We start from the raw sequence: 18,883 nt of genomic DNA, 5'->3' as shown, positions 1-18,883 counted from the left end.
ACAAGAACAACGAGAGATCTAAGGGGTATTAAAATCTTAGATGAAATTCAGTGTAGGTAAGTGTAGCGCAATACAGTTGTTCGTGTTTGTGGAAGGAAAGAGTCCTGATCTTATGTGTGAAATACCTGACTGTGAAGTGATTGTTTTCCCTTAGGGAGATCTTGGGGTTATAGTGAATGCTTTCTGGGAATACTCAGGGTAATACTGATAAAGTTAAGACACGTGTTGGGGAAGGGAAGAATGGAGACCCTCATTACACAGCAGTAAAAATCCAGAGTTTCATCTTCTCCAGAGTAGTATGAGTTAGCCTGGTTTTCACCCTTGTCTCATCTTGAAAAAGGACTGGAAAACATCCACAGAAGGGCAAGAGTGATTAGAGATACGGAATGGCTGTATTCAAAGAATGAAGGGCCTCTTCAATCTCAAACGACAATATGTGAGGTGAAGAGACAGTGAATGCTCCTTTTTTCTTCCAAAACAAGAATAAAAGGGTTTCAAATGAGGCTAGCAGATGATAAGTCAAAACCCAGAAGTGTTTCTTCACACAATGCAAGAGGCTGTGAAACGCCTCACCACAGGACGTTGGATTGCTCAAGTTCTGCAGGTCAACAACAACCAGCAGGGCTTGTGGATGAGAAATGTTCTCACTATAAAACCTCTACCTTCTGCTCAGGTAGTCCTAAGAAACTATTTGGGATTAGTAACTTCATGTTCTTGCCTCTTCAAGTGCCATGCCCTTTCCGGATGCTGTCAGGGGAAAGGATAGTGGCAGAGGGACTTCTGGTCTTACCTGTTACAGCCGCTCATATCTTTATGTGCCAGTTGTCAGCTATGGCTCCTTCCTCCTTGCTCTGTAACTCTGAGAAAAGTCTGGCCAGCCCTTATCTGTGCCCTTCACCTTTAGGTAGCAGAGGGCTGCTATCAGGTTGGGCCTCTCCCAGCTCCCTGTGGCCTTGTCTTCTGCAGGTGAAACACGGCTGCCCCTCTCAGCCTCTTTGGATGTTGTGTCCACCATTTTGGTGGCCTTCTTCCAGACTTGTCTCCTCTGTGTGGAGTGAAGGGTCTGAAAACCAGACATAATGTTCCCAGCGAGTCTGCCTGAGTGCTGAGCATAGGAAATAATCACTTCTCTCAAGCTACTGCCTCCAGCCTTGCTAATGCAGCCCAGTATGTGGTTAGTGTTCCTTGCCACAAGCCTGTTGCTCACTCCTGTCCAACCTGGGGTCCATCAGGACCTCTCCATCTATTTCTGCAGAGGTAGTGTCTGGAGTTGCGTTGTGTCAGGTGCAGGGCTCTGGTTTCTGCCTTGATTGAATTTCATGAAGTCCTTAGTGCACTTCTCCAGCTTGTAAGGCTTATTCTCGATGGCGGCTGTACCATCCAGCGTTATCAAGCACTTTGAGTTTGCTGTCCTCTGAGCTTGCTGACCAAGCCCCATTCTGCAGAGCACTGATGAAGGCATTTATATGAGAGCTGATCACACTGCCTGGGAGTCAGGCAGTCTTGGCTACTCGTCGGGTGGATTTTGAATCTCTGACCATTGTTCTTTGGAGCCTGGCTGCCCAGTCGGTCCCTAAACCATGCGGTATTCCACCCAGTTGGTTTGCATCTCCCCAGTCTGGCTATGAGGGTACTGTGGGAAGACCACGTCAAAAACCTTACTAAACTTGGCATGAAGACTGTCAGGGCTGTCTTTCATTCAAAAGTAGCGGTTTCATCACTGAAAGCAGACAGTGCCAAGCATGATTTCCTCATGGCAAATCCAGGCTGGCTGTTCCTAGTCACATTTGTGAGCTTGGAAATGGCTTCCATTGGATTTTTTGCATAAATTTCCCAGGAACTGAGTTGAGGAACACCAGCTTGTAGTTTCCTATATCTTTCAGCTTTCACTTCTGGCGATAAGTGAGGCAATAAGCCTGCCCCTTCTGGTCATTGATGACTCTACGTGTTCATCATGACCTTTCAGAGATGACAGCAGCTTTGCAGTGTCATCTTCTGCTGTCTTTAAGACTGCTGGGAATAGTACCCTCGTCCCCAGACTCAGCTGCTTGGTGCAGGAACTGGAAAGCTTGGGAAAAGCCCTTACAAGTCAAGACAAAGAAGGCATTTAGTGCTGAGGCTTTCTGTTGTCCTTTGTTGCTAGGTCACACATCCAGTTCTGTAGACTTCATCTTCCTTATGCTGCTGATGTGTCTATAAAGCTTTTGTCCTTATAACTGCTTATTAGTTAGAGCTCTGGTTGAATAAAATGGGTGTATGTGTTGGCCGTGCCGGCGATGAGTGCTGGATTTCCAGCTGTGACTCAGCACGCTTTGTCTGTTGTGGCAGGATGAGTTAACACCTTGGCAAAGGTCTGGCCACGATTCATCTTGCTCTTTCTCACACCTGCTTGAAGGGTTCTGTGCTTGGAGAAAGCACGTTGGGAAACCCCAGTGCTTAAGGAACGAAGAATGACTGTGTAGGTCATGGAAGGTGACGGTTTGTATTAGGGCTAAAACATTACAGTGGTCTCAAGACGTCCTTAATCTACTTTGTGGAAGTCAAGGTGCTAAAAGCAGCAGAAGTCCAGTCTGGTGCTCTGACTCCCACCGGTGTTCAGTGTTTTTGAGGCACTGGAATTTTCTCGATCGATATAATTAAGGAACTTGGGGAGGGGGATTTGCATTTTACTCTCCCTTTCTGTAGCGTTAATGGCTAAAGATGGTACCTCCTCATGGCATGGTTTTTGAAGCCAATTTTCCCTGACCCTATAGAGAAGTTTGGGGTGAGGTAAGAATATTTATGGGCAGCCCATTTCTATATTTTCGATTTATGAGTGGGGTACTGAAGGTGTGTGTGTAGATGTACATAGAAAATCTTGAGAAAAGTGGAAAATCTCATTAAAATGTTGCACAGTTAATGCAAAATCTAAGGTGGATATGCATTGTGTGATGCTATGTAGAGAATTGCCTGTTTCAACTTTATATTTCTGTACTGATTCTTTTTATAGTGTGATAATAACTACTTGGGAAACTTATACTGTTTGCTAACCATCAAGATAGAATATATGCAAGGATTTAATACTTACTGTTTCTTTCCAACTTTAGTATGTATTTAGAAAAAGTCAAGGAAATAGTCTCATTTAGTAAATGAATGGCTTACTGCAGGATGTATTTTGATGGAAATGTATTCTGAAGATAACTCAAAATACCTTTAAATATCATAAAGTTAAATTTGAAGTGACTTATAAAAATATTATCTACAGTTGCACAACTTGAACAGTTTTATCCACGGGTCCTTCATGATTTTGGAACTAGTCAGTCTTACTGGCATTCGCAGGCTGGAAGGGGACCACGTTTGGGCTGAAGGCCAGGCAGTTAACGTCACAGCTGAGTTCCTAAGTCTGAGCTTAAAAACTGCTACTGTCATTCTTAGCTCTGCTGTTTTCCCTTCCTTCCACTCAACTCAACAACCCAGGTATAAGTCTCAAGGCTGCTTGTAGAGCCAGAAGGATCATCTCCTAATTCTTATCTCAATTTAGAGGCGGTTGTGTTGTCCCAGAACATGCTCCACCAAAGTCTTCTGGCTTACTAAAACTGCAGTGAAGAAATGAAATGAAGACAACACTTGGATCAGATTATTCAGTTGTGGCTATCTCTCTGTTAGTGGTTAGCACCTAGAAACAGTCATGCACGCCACTTGTGGAAGTCTCCAGCCAAGCAGACTGTCCTTAAAACTTGAGTAGAAAAATTCTGATCTTGGAAAAAACTTTCCCTGCTGTATTTTTACCCTTGTGTAGGCTGTTCTGACTTAAATCTTCAGAGCAATCTGCCTGAAGTTGTACCCAGTTCAGTGCATGCTTCAGTTGGTGTGTTTGCAGCTGTGGAAGTTGAAGAAAAGATGCAGAATTGATTTAGTGACACTGAGTTCAGATGTGCTGCCTGCTAATACTTTGCATCTGTCCCTCGTATCCTCCTGTGCACTCGTGGTGCAAGGCAGCTGTGGTGTGGTTTTTTCAAGCTTTAATGACTAGGACAAACTGGCATTGAGCTTCTCCAAAATACTTTCTGGTCAGTTCTTGCAGCTTTATTTCAATGCGTTTAAAGTTCAGTAGAGTTTTTCTTTTTTTAATTTTTTCTTTAAAGTAAGTTGAGTTCTGTAAACTGGTCTTCTTGGTGAGAGGATAGCTGTTTAATCCAGGCTTGGTAAGAGCGTGGTACTTGCAGTAAAAATGTGAAGTCTCTACCGGGCTTGTGGCAGCTGATAAGCAAAATTTGCAGTTGTCATGTTCCAGAAAGGTTGGTGTCCACTTTTTTTTTTTATAACTGAGTGTGAAAATAAACATGAACCATAATAAAGAATAATCTTCTCAGAATTACATTTTTTCCGAGAACGTCTCATTACTTTTTCCTTCTGCTTACTTCGATTATTTGAATAAAAAGTGCAGTTATGGTTACAGAGCCTGTAACGTTTTGAAGAATCCCGTGGTAGAGCACACTGGTGCTGGGTGGAGGGATCCCTACCAGGCTGCAGGAGCTGATCAGGAAACAGAACCGATGGGTCAAGATGCAGAGCCTAGACAAGTCCTCTGTAAGGAGCTGAGCGCCTGCAACTTCTACATTTTGGCATTTTTAGAATCTAGGTCCGTAAAGTCTGCAGTTTACAAATACTGTCTAAAAACTGCAAGCTCTATAGTAAGAAACAACTGCCCAAGCAAGCTATGAAAGACTTTGGTAAAGAGCATTTACTACCAGTTTATCAGTTGTGCAAATTCCCTTTTACTCTTAAAGTCATTCCCCTTGATATGTTACATTAAATTATTTGGCAATATATTTGATTTTACTTGTAGAGGATATAATAAAACACTTCAACTCCTAGTCTCTTCCACGTAAGATATTAAAAAATCTTGGTTAGAGGGGAAGTGGCTAAAACAAGATGCAAAAACCTTTTGTACCAAGACACAATATGAACGGTGTATGAGGATGCCAGCTGAAATTGAAAGTTCAGTTGTCCTAAATGTCATAGGACCAGGGACTGTGCCAGAAACTTACATGCAACAGAGACAGGGCATGGGAAACAGGAAGTGTTACTGCTCTTGCGCGCCAATAAGAAACCAAGGAAAAGGGAGATTAAGGGTAAGACTTTCAAACTGGCTAGGTCTGTGTCCAGTTCGATTGCTCGTTGAGAATTTAACAAAACCACTTTGGTAGTCAAGGAAAGGTGCCTCAAATCAGTAGTAACTTCTGTGGTTGCTGACTGAAGCACCTTTTTGGTGTGATGCAGAAAGCTGATTAGCAAAGTACTTGCAGAAATTAAGCCCAGTAAATGCAGGTAACTGAAGAAAATGTATTTTTCATTGAATAGTAAGAACGAGCCAAAAAAAAAAAAAAAAGGCCAAGTTGTCTGTCTGGCATCAAGTTGTGGAGTTTAAAACAAGATTTCATTCTCCAAAACATGAAATATATTCAAAATAATGTGCCCCTATGCCCCACCTGCTGTCTGTAGAGGAGCTCTGAAACTTCTAACATCTGTGTGTGTGTGGAAAGGGAGAAGGAAAGCAAGGGCTAAAGGTGGAATAAAAGGTGGTTATATAGGCGAGCAGGCATTAACAAGCCCATCATGATGTTTTATTTTGTGGCTTCGGTTTGGGGAGGGGAGGGATTGTGGTGCTGGGGTTTCAGAGGAGCTTACACAAGGCAAATTACTGTTTTATCTTGATGCTTCCTGTGGTAAGGGTTTGTTCTATCTTTTGTTCAGGTCTTAGTGTGAGATGGCAAAAACCAGTAAATAGATCACTTCTGTCTTTTTAGAGAAAGAGGAGCCCTTTCGTATCTCACCAGGATGTTGTTAGTACTTCTGCAAATCCGAACAACCCGTTGTAGGACAGGTGGAGTGTTAGCAAGCAAGTATCATGGCTCATCTTCATCATGCTGAACCTAAAGCCTTTATCGGCACGTTTCTAATGGTGAATTGCGACGGTTATGTAGGATCCTCTCTAATAGAGCCTGGAAAGAGGGTGGACCCTGGGGACACTTCTTGCATGCAGCTAGTTAGAAGGAAGAAAATGGAGGCAAACTTGATACAAGTGATTAGCAAGGATGAACTTGAAAGATTTATAATCAAACATATACATGGTATGTACCAACCACAACGCTGATTTGCATTTCCTGCTTTCCCCTCACTATCTAATCTGGTTCTTCGCTAAATTATGCCTTTGATCAATGGAAAAGCAATCAAGGCTATAGTAACTACCTGAAAGAACTTCTCCTGGACTTTTTTTTTTTTTCAAGAAAAGATAGAGATGAATTATGCATGGGGTGCTAGAATGTTTAGTTTTGAAACTCCTGTTGCCGTTGGAGCTCTGAAGTAACAGCTTCATGTCTCCAGTCCTGGTGCTGTCGTGGAAGCAATGTGCTGGGAGCAGCTTAACTTTGTAAGCTTTGTCCAAATCTTTAATAGCCTAAAATTTGACCAGGCTGTAGGCTACTCTCGTATGTGTCTGTAATGGCCATCAGTAGCAGCTTCAGCGTGGCTGCTTCGTAAAGGCGTAGGACAAATAAAGGACGGGGGACCTCCAAGAGCAGTTTGTCTCTAAGCCAAGGATGGAATTTTAAGGGGATTTATCAAACTTCATCATACAGCGTGGGCTTTTTCACCGAGAGGAAACTTGCCTGAAATTCCTCTTACGGTTATGGTAATACAAGAGCTAATAATAAAAGTAGTACTTTGTGGAAAGAAGCAAGTAGGATACCTATTAAATTTCCCAAGTTACTATTGGTATACTATGTCAGAAGTTTGTCAGAAGTCAACATGCATAACGCATGCTTTCCTTTATACATAATTTTTATTTGTTTTCTCAACTCCTGCAGTAAAGAAAGTTGCACTTCAAAATCATGTTTTGAAGGGTGATCTCTTGTAGTTTAGTTGTAGCTTTCCTTTAAATACAGGTTTGCCTTTGCTTTTTGTTCTCCCTGATCTGTTTTTATCAGTGCTTGCTAAAGTCAAGGCAGGATAGGTGAAATTGGTATCAGAAAAGAATCTACAAGCTTTTATTTCCTGTCACTGTTCTTCATAATCTTTGAAGTGCCTTTGAATCTTTGAAGTCTCCTTGCTGAGAGAGCTTAAATAAGGGCTTTGATATGGGAACTCAAGTTCAGCTCGTGACCTCCAGTGTCCTGGAACCTAGGTGTTTTTCTAAATGCATCAAATAAAATCATCCGCTTCTCTAAACTCTAGAAGACCTTTCCTTTAATACAGAAATTCTAATGACGTGGTTTTGCTCCTTCAGGTGCCATATGAAACGCTGAACAAACGGTTTCGAGCCGCACAGAAAAACATCGATCGAGAGACAAGTCACGTTACGATGGTTGTGGCAGAGCTGGAGAAGACGCTGAGCAGTTGTCCTGCCGTGGACTCAGTTGTTAGTCTCCTGGATGGAGTAGTTGAAAAACTCAGTGTTCTGAAACGAAAGGTAAGTGGTGTTGTACCTCGTTCTTGTTTTGTCTTTACAGAGTTAACAGAAGTGTTTTTCTGCAATGCTGTTTGCTTAAATTTGGTTTTCAAGGTATAGGTATTAATGGCACTGTAAACAAAGGCCTTAAAATGCATGGCAGAACATCAGAACGTGCTGAATCTTGCTTCACTGTGCTTATGAAATGTCTTAGTGTTCATGACTGAATAGGAGGAAGAAGAAAAACAACCCTGAGAGGTAAAATTGATGTGTTTGCAGTCCTGAAAATGAATTTCTCTACCCTCAGAAAAGAAATGGCAGCAAAATAAATAGATATATATCAATTCCTGCTCATTTAATGGGAATGTTTGTGTGGTTGCTTTGGTTCCTTGCTTGAGGAGAACAAGGTAGGAGATAACTCTAGAAAACATGTAAACCCCAGTGGAGATAATTGCTTGTGATGCTGAGGGTTCTTTGCAGAAAAAAGTGCAAGTTGTTCTGGATTTGTTACTTGAACACTTTTCGTAGACAGTTAACTTGCAGGTTGGAAGGTTCCTAGGTAATATTAAAAGCATTTTAATTTTTAGCAAGGTAACTGTGAGCGGTTAAACTTGGAACACTTGTCTGAAATGCATCTGAACTTCCATGCCTTTAAAGCGTCTTTCTAAGAATGAGTTAAAAACAAAATATAGTATAGGGCATATCTATTTTTGATGGGAATATTATTCATGCTGAAATTCATCAGAAAACTTACTTGAAATAAATCTTGCAGAAGAATGAAAATAGCTCTCTTGCCAGGCATTCGAGTAGTGCTTCTCCAAAAATAAATAGACAAAGCAAGTGGTAGCAGAGGCATTTCATTAAAACTTAAATGAAATAACCAACAGATATAAATCTTGAGACTATTAAGTGAAGCGTCAAAATACCTTGGAGGTTTGTGACATAAAAACACTGTCGTGTATGTTGATTTTGGGGTTTTCTGCTTGAACAGGTTACTTAGACACTGAAAACCTGGTCTGCAAAAGACTTCATAAATCTAATCGCTGTTTTCGTCTTTGGGTTGTGAGACTCAGAGGTTTTTTTTTCCACTTGTCTGTTACTTACAAAAAGAAATTACTGCTGTTTCTGAGGTGTTAGATTTTACTTGTAGGTGTACAGTAATGATGTGGAGGAGTAAGTTATTTACTTGTTAAATCTTTGCTGACTGCAAGGGTGTGTCTGAAGACATTGTTGGATGTTTTGGGTGTAAGGCTTCATTTTAGTGTAATTGCTCACTTGTTTTCAGCTGTCTGAAAGACTGTGGGGAATCTTGTATCTTCTCAGAAAGGAGAATGGGCAAAAAATAAGTAAATCTGTTTAACAGTAAAAATTTCTGAAATACAAAGGTCTTGCCGCTGCTCCAGATTCTTTACTCTGTCTTCTCTGTAATCTGTCCAGAGCAAAATGATTGTTTTCTTTAGTGTCTGGACCCAAGTGGGATCTCTGTTTCCTCCTGTGTTTAGGCAAGGATCTGAGGAACTGCTGAGATGACTGCAGTAGACGTAGATGAGCCCTTTATTTAACACCTTACTCTCCCTTAGAGCTTTTCAGCACAGCAGGTTTCCTGGGTTCTGAAAATGATCCTGAGGAAACCTAGGCCTTTGTGTTTTCCCTTCTGTATCCTTTTTAATAGGCTTGTTCCCTCAAGTTCTATTAACGTCCAGCAGCGCAATTCCACATAGACTTGCTGCAGAGAATTTTGAAGAGGATCTTTGTCCTTTCTGAATGCATTAAAGGGACAAAGGGGGGAGGAATATAAATACAGGTACAAAACCATATAAAGAAAACCCTTTGGAATGAGAAGGATGCCTTGAATTCTCCTATTTGTGTTGAGAATAATTCTTGTGGTTGTCTTCACATCTGATAACACCGCAGAGATAAAAGTGAGAGTGTGTTTTGGCCCGAGTTAGTGTTTGCTTGCTGAGTAGGAAAAGACTCAGTTTATAACTTAAACAAAATACTGATCTCCAAACCATATGTTACAAAATAAAGCTAAATTTAGTAATAAAAATAACTCAGTCTACAGAAATGTATATGAATTACAGTACAACATCTTGTACAGTGATTAGGGGGTTAGATGTTGAATTTTATATGAAGGGCCAGATCAGAGGCAGGCTTAATGGGGGCAAATGCTTGGCAGGATTTTCTTGCACAGGTTTTTATTTCAGCTTGCTTTTCATATATTAACTCTTCCATAGGAAGTCTGTAAATGAACATATGTGGTAAAAGCAATTAGAATCAGCCTGTACTTCTGGGGCTGCAGGTGTTATCCAAGGATGATGCTGCAGCCTGAATAGCTGCAGTACTGAGAAGGGAGCCATGTCAGTATGGAGTGCAGTGTGGGCTGCCAAAAGCTATCTACTTTTTTTAGTCTGTGCCTGATTGACAAACCTACTTTTTTTTCCATTGTCAGAGCCATGCAGGTATTCAAACACAAGTTTAGAGTCGCCACGAGTCAGGTAACCCAACGTGAAGCTGCACTGCTGGTGATATATCACAGATGGGAAAGGCAGTAAGGCTCCGTCTTCTGGTTTGCTTTTACCTTAGAGGCACAGAAGTACTGCAAGCATTCTTGCGTTGTGTTGTCAGATGTGGCTCACAGCTCTCACGTGCTATGTATGGAGTCAGCTAGCTTTAAACTACAAATACAGCTGTAATAAAATTGCCTGGTAAAATTTGCAGCATAACTAATCAACCATGTAACTTTTAGGTTAAAGGAGAACAAGTATGACCACAGTATTTGTTTTCTTAACCAAAAAAAAGTTATGGGAATATTGTTGTACGTGTTTTGCACTAGGCATGCCAATATGTAGATTTTTAAATAAAAAAAAGTTAGAAGAAGAGGTGCCTTCCAACTGAAACTATTCTCAATAGATTGAGTCCAACTGTTTTTCCGCTGGATAAATTTATTTTTCCGAAGTAAGTAACAGTAGATCCATGTTCCAGAGTGGCAGAGGTAAGTAAAACAGTACAGGTTTAACAAAGCTGATTAGAAAAATTACTCTAAGACCTTTGAATTAAAGGTGCTAAAAGGCCAAATGTTTATATAATTTTCATTATTACAGGGACTGATTAAAATGGCTCCAGTGTATTAGAAGTAATGTGGTTTACTCTGCGTCACTCCCCAGCAGAACTAATTCAGTAGGACAGCTGCTTGAGGAAGAAGCCATGCATAGGTTAGAGGTGGAAATTCATGAGTTCTAGTTGTTTAGACAAGACAACTGTGAACCTCCATGGATGTCTTTGCAAGGCATTCCAGCAGTTTCTGCTGTAGTTGGTATCTTGCCTTTTTCAGACCAACTGAATGTAAATCAGAAAAAAACGTTGGTTAGAAGTGCATATGCTCATAAGTAATTGTGTTATGCAAAAACTGCTGGTTATTAATATGCAAGAGTGTCTCAAAACTGGGCCAGTCATGCTGAAACCTCCCTGTTAGCATGGGAAATGTCTTTCTAAATGACAAACACTGTTGGTAGTAACTGTGCAGTACGTAAAGAATGCTTACAAATAATCCCTATTTATTTTTTTATTTAAAAGCAAATGAAAAAAATGTATCTCTGATTTGTTCCTGTTTAATTATTTCTTTTTAGGCAGTTGAGTCAATCCAGGCTGAAGATGAGAGTGCAAAACTTTGCAAACGTAGGATTGAGCATCTGAAAGAACATAGTAGTGACCAGCCAGCGGCTGCAAACATGTGGAAGAAGAAACGTATGGATCGTATGATGGTGGAACATCTTTTACGCTGTGGCTACTACAACACGGCTGTAAAGCTAGCAAGACAAAGTGGTATTGAGGTTGGTAGCAATGTGCACTAACTTAGGAAAAACAAAATGGTAGTAAAGGTGAAACTAGCTAATAGAAACTAGCTACTTTAGCTCTATAGCAGCTTTTTTATATATAAGAATGCCTTTATCATTAATGTTGGTCTGTTTAGGCCTGCGTGTGTTCTCTTTCACATAAATTGTACTTTTGTGTTTAATAAGCCAAAATTGAAGGCATAACTTTTAGTCACAAATGAAATGCTTCTGGACAAACTCCTTGCCCTTTAAAAATTTAAAATTCTTCTCAAATGTCACGGTGAATTTCTTGTTAAAGTCCTTTAGGCTGCTGACTAAGCAGTTGGTGGAGCTTCCCATCTGTCTAGCTACATTCAGATGACTTGTGTAGGTGAGCAGATTAAGTAGGATGACATATGCTGGTTGCAGGAACAACTGTTTTATTGTATCATCCTACTATTTAATACATTGAGAGGAAAGCTGACTTACACTTTGGAAAATAAATCTTGATATAACTTGGATTTATTAGTACCAGTATGTCTTACATTTATGCTGTTTAGTTTATTTCAACATCCAGAATTCCATGGTTATCATTTTCCTTTTCATTTGGTATCTAGTTGGTGCTGCTTTTATCCCATAAATGCCTATGCAGTATTTGAACTATGTTGTTCAATAATAGTTTGGAGTTCACATGCCTTGACGTAGCTTCTTTATGCAGTGATGAATCCATGCTGTTGTGTTCTGACAGTCACAATGACATTAAAACTTATGCTTTTAACAACTTGCTGTTTATTTAGAGACGTTTTGTTAATTTTTAGGTAGCATTTGCTATTAGATCCTTAGTGATTCTTGAATCTTAAGTTCTTTTGATGTTCCTGATTTCAGAAGACGTCCACCTCATCTGGTTAAAATCCAGCTTTTGTGGTGATAGAGTTGCAGTAGTGGTATTCTGAGTTACGTACTTTGCCTTTCTCAGGTGACATAGCTGAACACCTCAACTAGCTCAGAGAAACTTGAAGGAATTGTAGTTCCTGGTGTCAAATCACAGTGTAAGGATCTGTTCTTTGTCTTACACAAAGACCATTATCTGTTGCATGTCCCTCTTGTTCCCTGGCTGCCTTACCACTCTGATTCTGTTCAAGCTGCAGTGATGTTGGTAAATTCCAATGAGGAAGCATCAGATAGACATGGAATGCAAGGGAGAAGGGAAAAAAATGAATTACAGACTGTTGGTAGGAAATAATCTTGCTTATACTCACTGAAGAGTTTGCTATGCCTCACTGAAGATAAACCATGCATGTGAATCAATACAACAGGGCGAGACAGTTATTCAGGGATCCTGTAATTGCAGATGAACGGTCAGCAGCTCTTCCACTTTTGGTAGATGTCTCCCTCTGTTTTGGCAGGAGCTCCTCTCCTGCTGAATCACCATGCTGTCATACTTACTAGTTGTGCTGAAAAAGCACTATGGAAATATTTTTTCACTTTTATTGTAAGTTCTATTATGCTTGACTAAGTAATGCTTAGCTCTGGTTTAGATACGCACGTGGAAGTCTATTGTGATACACTGCAAGGCTGTGGTACAAAGCAGTGCACTTGTGGAGCCTTGTAACTTCTCACTCTTGAATAGGAGCTTTTGTTTTTGTTTTGAATGTATTAAATAAGCTTATTTAACTTCTGCCTCCAAGCTGAAGTATTTGTATTTGCATAACATCAAAGCATAAAACAGTTTAGTTGCGCATGTTGAATGCAGCGAGACCGTATTTCTTCCAGCTTGCTAAAACCAGGCGTTTTAGGCAACATTTGAGTTTACTTTTTGGCTAACTGAGGATAGGCTTCCCTCAGTCTCAACACTGCTCTGTCTCTCTTACTGTACGGTGATGTACAGCAGTGATGTACAGCAGTAGGATAATGAGACCTGATAGTCGCACAGAATTTGTGGTGTTATGGGTTTAGTAACAGACAACTTCCCTGTTCTTTGTTCCTCCGTTGCTGAAGGATATGAGCATTGAATCGCTCTCTAATGCTTAATAATGCAGCTCTGCTGTGGAGATTACAAAATACCATGGTATTTTTCCTTCATCCGAAGTAATATCTTTCTGTTTACTGTAGTCTTAACTGTAATTTTGATAAATGTCTCTACCACTGCAGGCTTCAGGATTGCATTTCTGTGTAGTGAATCTGGTTACATCTATTACCTGATTTTTTTGATATATCAAGACAATCTTGTTTCCACTGAGTAGGTTCTGTACCCTAAGCAGGAACTTGGAAAAGGGACCACAAAATCTGCATAATTAAGAGCAACGTTTCTTCTTTTCTGAAAGTTCAGCTTTGTGCTTGACTTTTTTTTTTTGCACTTTCTGAGAGGCAGCACTTGAGTTTCCTCAAATCCTGAACTGTTAGAAGTCGATGAAGGGTAGGTCCTTTTAGCACAATACTTAGGATCAAAGGATTGTGGAGGAGTTGGGGGAGAAACAAACCTTTTGTTTTTGTGGAAGGGGGAAAAAAGTCCAGCTGGAGGCCAGTCATGAGTGTTGTAGCCCAGTCACTACTTGATCCAGACCTGTTCAACATCATTGTTAATGACCTAGCTGGTGGAACAGGGCGTCTTCAGGAAGTCTGCAGGTGATAAAAACCAGGGTGTGTGACTGATACAGCAGAGGGTTGTGGTGCCCTCAGAGGCACCTCAAATGGCTGGAGAAACGAGCAAATGGGAACCTCATGAAGTTCAGCAAAGGGAAGCAAGAGCCCTGCACCTAGGGAAGAATAACTCCAGACACCAGAACATGCTGAGGGCTGACTGACTGGAAGACAGCTTTGAAGAAAAGGAAGGGAACGAGAGGTGAGGCTGGTGGACAAATGAACGTAACCAAGCAATGCACCCTTGTGGCAAAGAAGAGTCAAGAGCACTCGGGGCTGCATTGGGATGAGCATGTCAGCAGGTGTGCAAGAGTGGTGCTCCGTCCTCTCTAACACTGGTTAGACCCATCTGGTGTCCTGCATCTAGTTCTGGGCTCCCCAGCAGACATGCTGGGGTGTGGAGTCTCTCTGTCCTTGGAGATGTTCAAGACCAGACTGGCCTGGGCACAGTCCTGAGTAATCGCTTCTGTCAACCCTACTTTGAGCAAGGGAATTGGACAAAACTTCCAGAAATTCCAACCTTGACCATTCTGGGATTGTTTCTATGATTGCAGGCCAAATGGCTGAAAACACTGCCACAGTTTTGAAAGGCTGAAGGAAAGAACTTTCCCCCTTTCAGTTGCAGCTGGTGGATCCTACATTAAGCAGCATCTCTCAGTAGCTGTTAGACCAGTCTTGGGAACAAGTTTCAGCCTGCGTGTTTTAAGTTCCTTGCGTGGCTTCTGAATGCTAAGAGACCTGCAGAGCTGCCAAGGTACTTCATGGGTGGAAACAGTTCAGAAGTTATTCTGCCTCAGTGGCCAGTAGCAAACTATACAATCAGTCATATATTTACTAATAAATAGCAACAGACAGTTTGTGTGGAGATTCACTATGCACCATGGTGTCCAATATTAATAATTATTGATGAGCTAAGGCAAATTCTAGTCCGCTTTCCAAATTAAGTATCCTAATAAGAATGATATTCTTGAGTTCTTGTCATGGAAGATAAGCACTTAAGAGTTATGGTTATAAGCTAGGAAGCAAACAGCTATGGAAAGGAGTGCTCTGTGAAAATCATAAGGAGGTGTAAATACCACCATTAACTAGTTCCAGGTAGAAATAAGTTTTGGCGTGCAGCATATATAAAGTATAATGTTATATGTTACTACAGAAATAAACTACTGACATGCGCAGTGTGAGTTACGTCTTTAAGGAACAGTAACGCTGCTTGGGAAAGTAAACCAAAATCTGAGAATCAAAATAAGAGAGCTGACAGTCAAGGACAGAAATGTCACGCTTGTGCCAAAATAAATACGGGGGGGAAGGGATTCTAGTGCAGGTTTTTTCTTGATGTCTTCTGGCTCACTAATGATGTGAAAAATGGTTTGGTTTGAAGATACAAACTAGATGTTAAGGGTGGTTTTTTATTGCATATAAATGAAGCTCATCAGTATCAGCTTGTTACACTTTATAATGATCTTATTTTGACTCTATTGTGACCTTGCAGTGCAACACCAATATAAAAATGCATATTTTCATTTGCAGATTCATATGTTCAGCTAGCTGGTTGTCTATTAACTTACTTTGCTATTCCATGTTCTGCTACATTAAATGCTATTGTATTTCTGTGCCATTATTTGGTAGGCAAATCTAGTTTTAGAAACGTGGTGTCCCAGTAGGAAGTTGGTTGCTGTTTGTAGGGTAAGCTTTATGGTTAAGTTAGGTATGTAACCTTTTGGTTTGTGTTCTTTGGGGTGGTTGTCTTTTAAATTGGATGCTTTTTCAATAGGGTAGGGGAAAAAATGATCGTGATGTTCGCTGATAATGTAATAACAGTAGTGATTGTGCCAATACCACTGAAAACAAATCTAGATTCTGAAGCTACCAGTCTCTTATCATGTGCTGTAAATCCTCTTTCTGTCTTTGCTTAGTTTATTATACTAGAATAAATGTCCTTGCCTTAATGCACATATTGTGCAAGTTGTACAATCACATTTTTTTGGTGAAATTATATAAATTTAAACCAAGTATCTGTGTTAGGTCAGGGAGCAAACAATTCAAAAATTTTTAAACTGATGGACAGAAGAGCTACTGCACCTCAGAGTGTATGTCTTGGTGGAGCAGTGGCACTGTAAAGTTGGAGGTATAAGAGAGCACTTAATTTGAAATAACTTTTTAATGGCTTAAAACTATTTAACATGACCTTGCTTTATAGATTATACATGCCAATCAGTTTTGTAAATTGGTGGTCTTAAATCAGTGATTAAGTAGGTGCGTGATCCTTCAAAGACACTTGACTACCCATTTGCATTAATACCAGTGTGCTTTTTGCTTTTGAGAATTATTGGAAAAAAAGCTGAGTATGTCACTGACTTCAAAAGTTTTGTGACTGTTGTAAATGTTGGCCTGTATTAGAAACGCTTCTTGATGTTTAAAGTAGTGTTAAACTAATTAACAACAGGAGATGCCAATTTTCTTGAAGTGGAGATTCAGCTCTTCACTGTCTCTCTTTTTCAATGTGTTCCTTCTCCTGCAGAACTTACTAATTTTTGGTCACTGTTATCTCCTGTAGAATATCAAAGCAGAGTAGACATTGTGAAAGCCGTTCTTAAAACACTTTATCTTTCAAATTGGTTTAGCAAATATTTTTTTTAAATTAGATTTTGATAAGCATAAATGACAGCACTTGCTGTATCAAAAAGCTGATTATCCTCTGTTCTTTCTTCTCTCCATTTTAGTCCAGTTTTTCCTCCTTTCTGTGCATAGATACAGCTTTGGTTTTAATTATTTAGAAACAACTTTGAATGGATTAACCAATTCCGAATATTTGGAAAGATGCCTGCAGCAAACTCAGGTGTTCCATCATCTAATTTGGTTAAGGCAAGTCATGAAAGCTTATTTTGATGTCCTTTGGAATAAGAGAAACTTGTATTTTTCCAGTCAAGTTGCATGGCTCTTGACCAAGTACCTGATCTCTTCATGAAGTATCCCACTGTTCCTTTCCCCCACCCTAAAGCTAAAGACTCTCTCCTCACTTTATTTTTAAAAAAGGTCCTCAAAACTGTGAAATTGTCTTCTGAAGTCTCAGTTGAAGATCTGTTAAATGATTTGTGTGTGTTACGCAGCTTCAGCGTCAGGTTTTGCTCCAACTTGTGAAATCAACCTTTCACTGAGTAACTTGATCTTCCTACTGGTGACTTTTTTTTTTTAAAAAAAAAAAAAAAAAAAAAAAACACCACTTAAAATGGCGTGCACTTCTTTTAATAAGAAAGTATAATATTCACTCAAAAGTGAATGCTCTCCAACAATACTTTTCTGGTCAGAATGTGATAGGTGCTTCGGTTTGTTTAGGGCTTTGAAGCTCACCTCCTGGTTGTTGACAAAGAGCAGATGGTGTTGAATTTAGAGCTATCTGAATTTTTAAAGGGCGTTTCGTATTTAAGAAACCAATTGTCTGCACCTCTGGTCTGACAGTTGCATATTTGACCATGAATAGCTGGTGTTCTTGCTCACGAGCAGGATAAAGGCATCATGCTGTGGGCAGCGAACTGCAGGCAGATGTACACACCAGGAGCAATGTGCAGGTAACCTGTCTGTTCTTCTGGAGGCTGATCTCTGCTCCCTTGGGCCTCCTTGCACTGCTAAAGCTGCCTTCCACTTTCTGAATGAGGAGAACGGAGTATTGCCATAGACTGATAGTATATATGCAGGTAAGAAGTAAATGCTGTTTGGTACAGTTGCTTTTCTACCAGTCTTCTCCCCAAAAGCCTGAAATGCCTGTTCCCATTTAATTTATATGGTTAGGTAAAGTAAGAGTGAAATTCAAGTCAGAAATAGTCACAACAAATAAGAGACATAATACAGTTCAAAAACATTGGATCAGTAAACTTTCTGCTGGAGTAGGATGGATATCAGTATATGTATTTCTCACTGTAGCAGTGTTTAGGAATACCAAAGTTTGAATGGAGGAGGCTGTATGATGTTAAAGTTAAAAGTTAATACAGCTGCACCCTTAGAAATCCTTAAGGTACGTAGTTCAGGAATGGCTTGTAGGCAAACTCATGAGTATGTATTAATTCATCAAAACAAGTTTATATTCATAACGCTTTCATTTTAAATAGGTAAATAAAAGTCAGCATAATACTTGCACATATTATTTGTTTCACTGTCATGCAGGACATAGACAACCTGAATTTCTAAATGCAGAATGGCAAAAGCCATTAAATGGCTTTGTCTGAAGCCAGTTATTGTGTCCCTGTCCTACAACTCCACACTAGGGAGATTTGGGACTGCTACCTGTAAAAGGGTCGCTGAACTGGCCAGGATGTTACCTTAAAGTACTAGGCTATGAGCAACTCAGAAGCTCCTTTAAATGTTTTTAGTGTAGGCATAGCAACTTTCAGTAGATTGATATAATGAGTGTTTGGGTGTGTTCATCTGAATTTCAAAGTGCTGTAATTCCTGCACAGCCTTACATCTGCTGTTTGTCTCAAGCATCTGTAGGAATTAGAATTATGTAAATGTGAAATAGGCGAGATCGATTCAAAATAACAAACTTTCTCATTACAAATCATTTGACACTTCAAAGCCAGCAATGTGCAGTATGCGGTGATGCTGAGTGTCTGTTTTTTTAGTCATCTTTTAGACAAAAGATGGGTTAGTTAATTGTAAGTATATCTAGCAGCTATTTTAGTACAAAATACTTAGTCTGAAAGGCTAGCACAATGTACTGTCATTCAAGATCTTGAATTGAAATTTTGTCAAGTTATCAAATGGAGATTGTCTAGGTGTGTTAGACTTCTCTCATTGTACATTCTTCCTGTCAGACATTTCCTTAAAAATGTAGATGTTACTCTACGTGTCACGCTTTCTCCTATTACTGTTCCAGTGACAGGAGTTCATTATTTGTCAGAAAATTCATAGCTGCTGGTACAGACTGATCCTGCTTGGACAAGAGCTGCAGGGCTCATGCTCACCTGGCAAAGGATTAGTCTTCTTTCCTCTACCACAAGAGCCT

General features: G+C 40.0%; 1 protein-coding gene across 7 annotated transcripts in view; it reads left to right on the top strand.

Annotated features, from left to right (window-relative positions):
- The window catches only part of MAEA (macrophage erythroblast attacher, E3 ubiquitin ligase), a 50,450-nt gene that overhangs the window by 8,924 nt on the left and 22,643 nt on the right, over nt 1-18,883 (top strand). For 6 of the 7 annotated variants that reach the window (XM_040554457.1, XM_040554464.1, XM_040554462.1 and 3 more), the window contains exons 2-3: nt 7,268-7,450; nt 11,059-11,262. In XM_040554457.1, the coding sequence (XP_040410391.1) occupies nt 7,268-7,450; nt 11,059-11,262 (387 nt within the window). Of the gene's footprint in view, nt 1-6,391; nt 6,413-7,267; nt 7,451-11,058; nt 11,263-18,883 lie in introns of those variants that run through there. The other variant, XM_040554458.1, reaches the window with a different exon arrangement.

Source organism: Cygnus olor, chromosome 4, assembly GCF_009769625.2.
Source record: "Cygnus olor isolate bCygOlo1 chromosome 4, bCygOlo1.pri.v2, whole genome shotgun sequence".
NCBI classification, from domain to species: Eukaryota; Metazoa; Chordata; class Aves; order Anseriformes; family Anatidae; genus Cygnus; species Cygnus olor.
The sequence above is the reverse complement of the archived record's forward strand: the minus strand, read 5'-3'. Positions and strand labels throughout refer to the sequence as shown.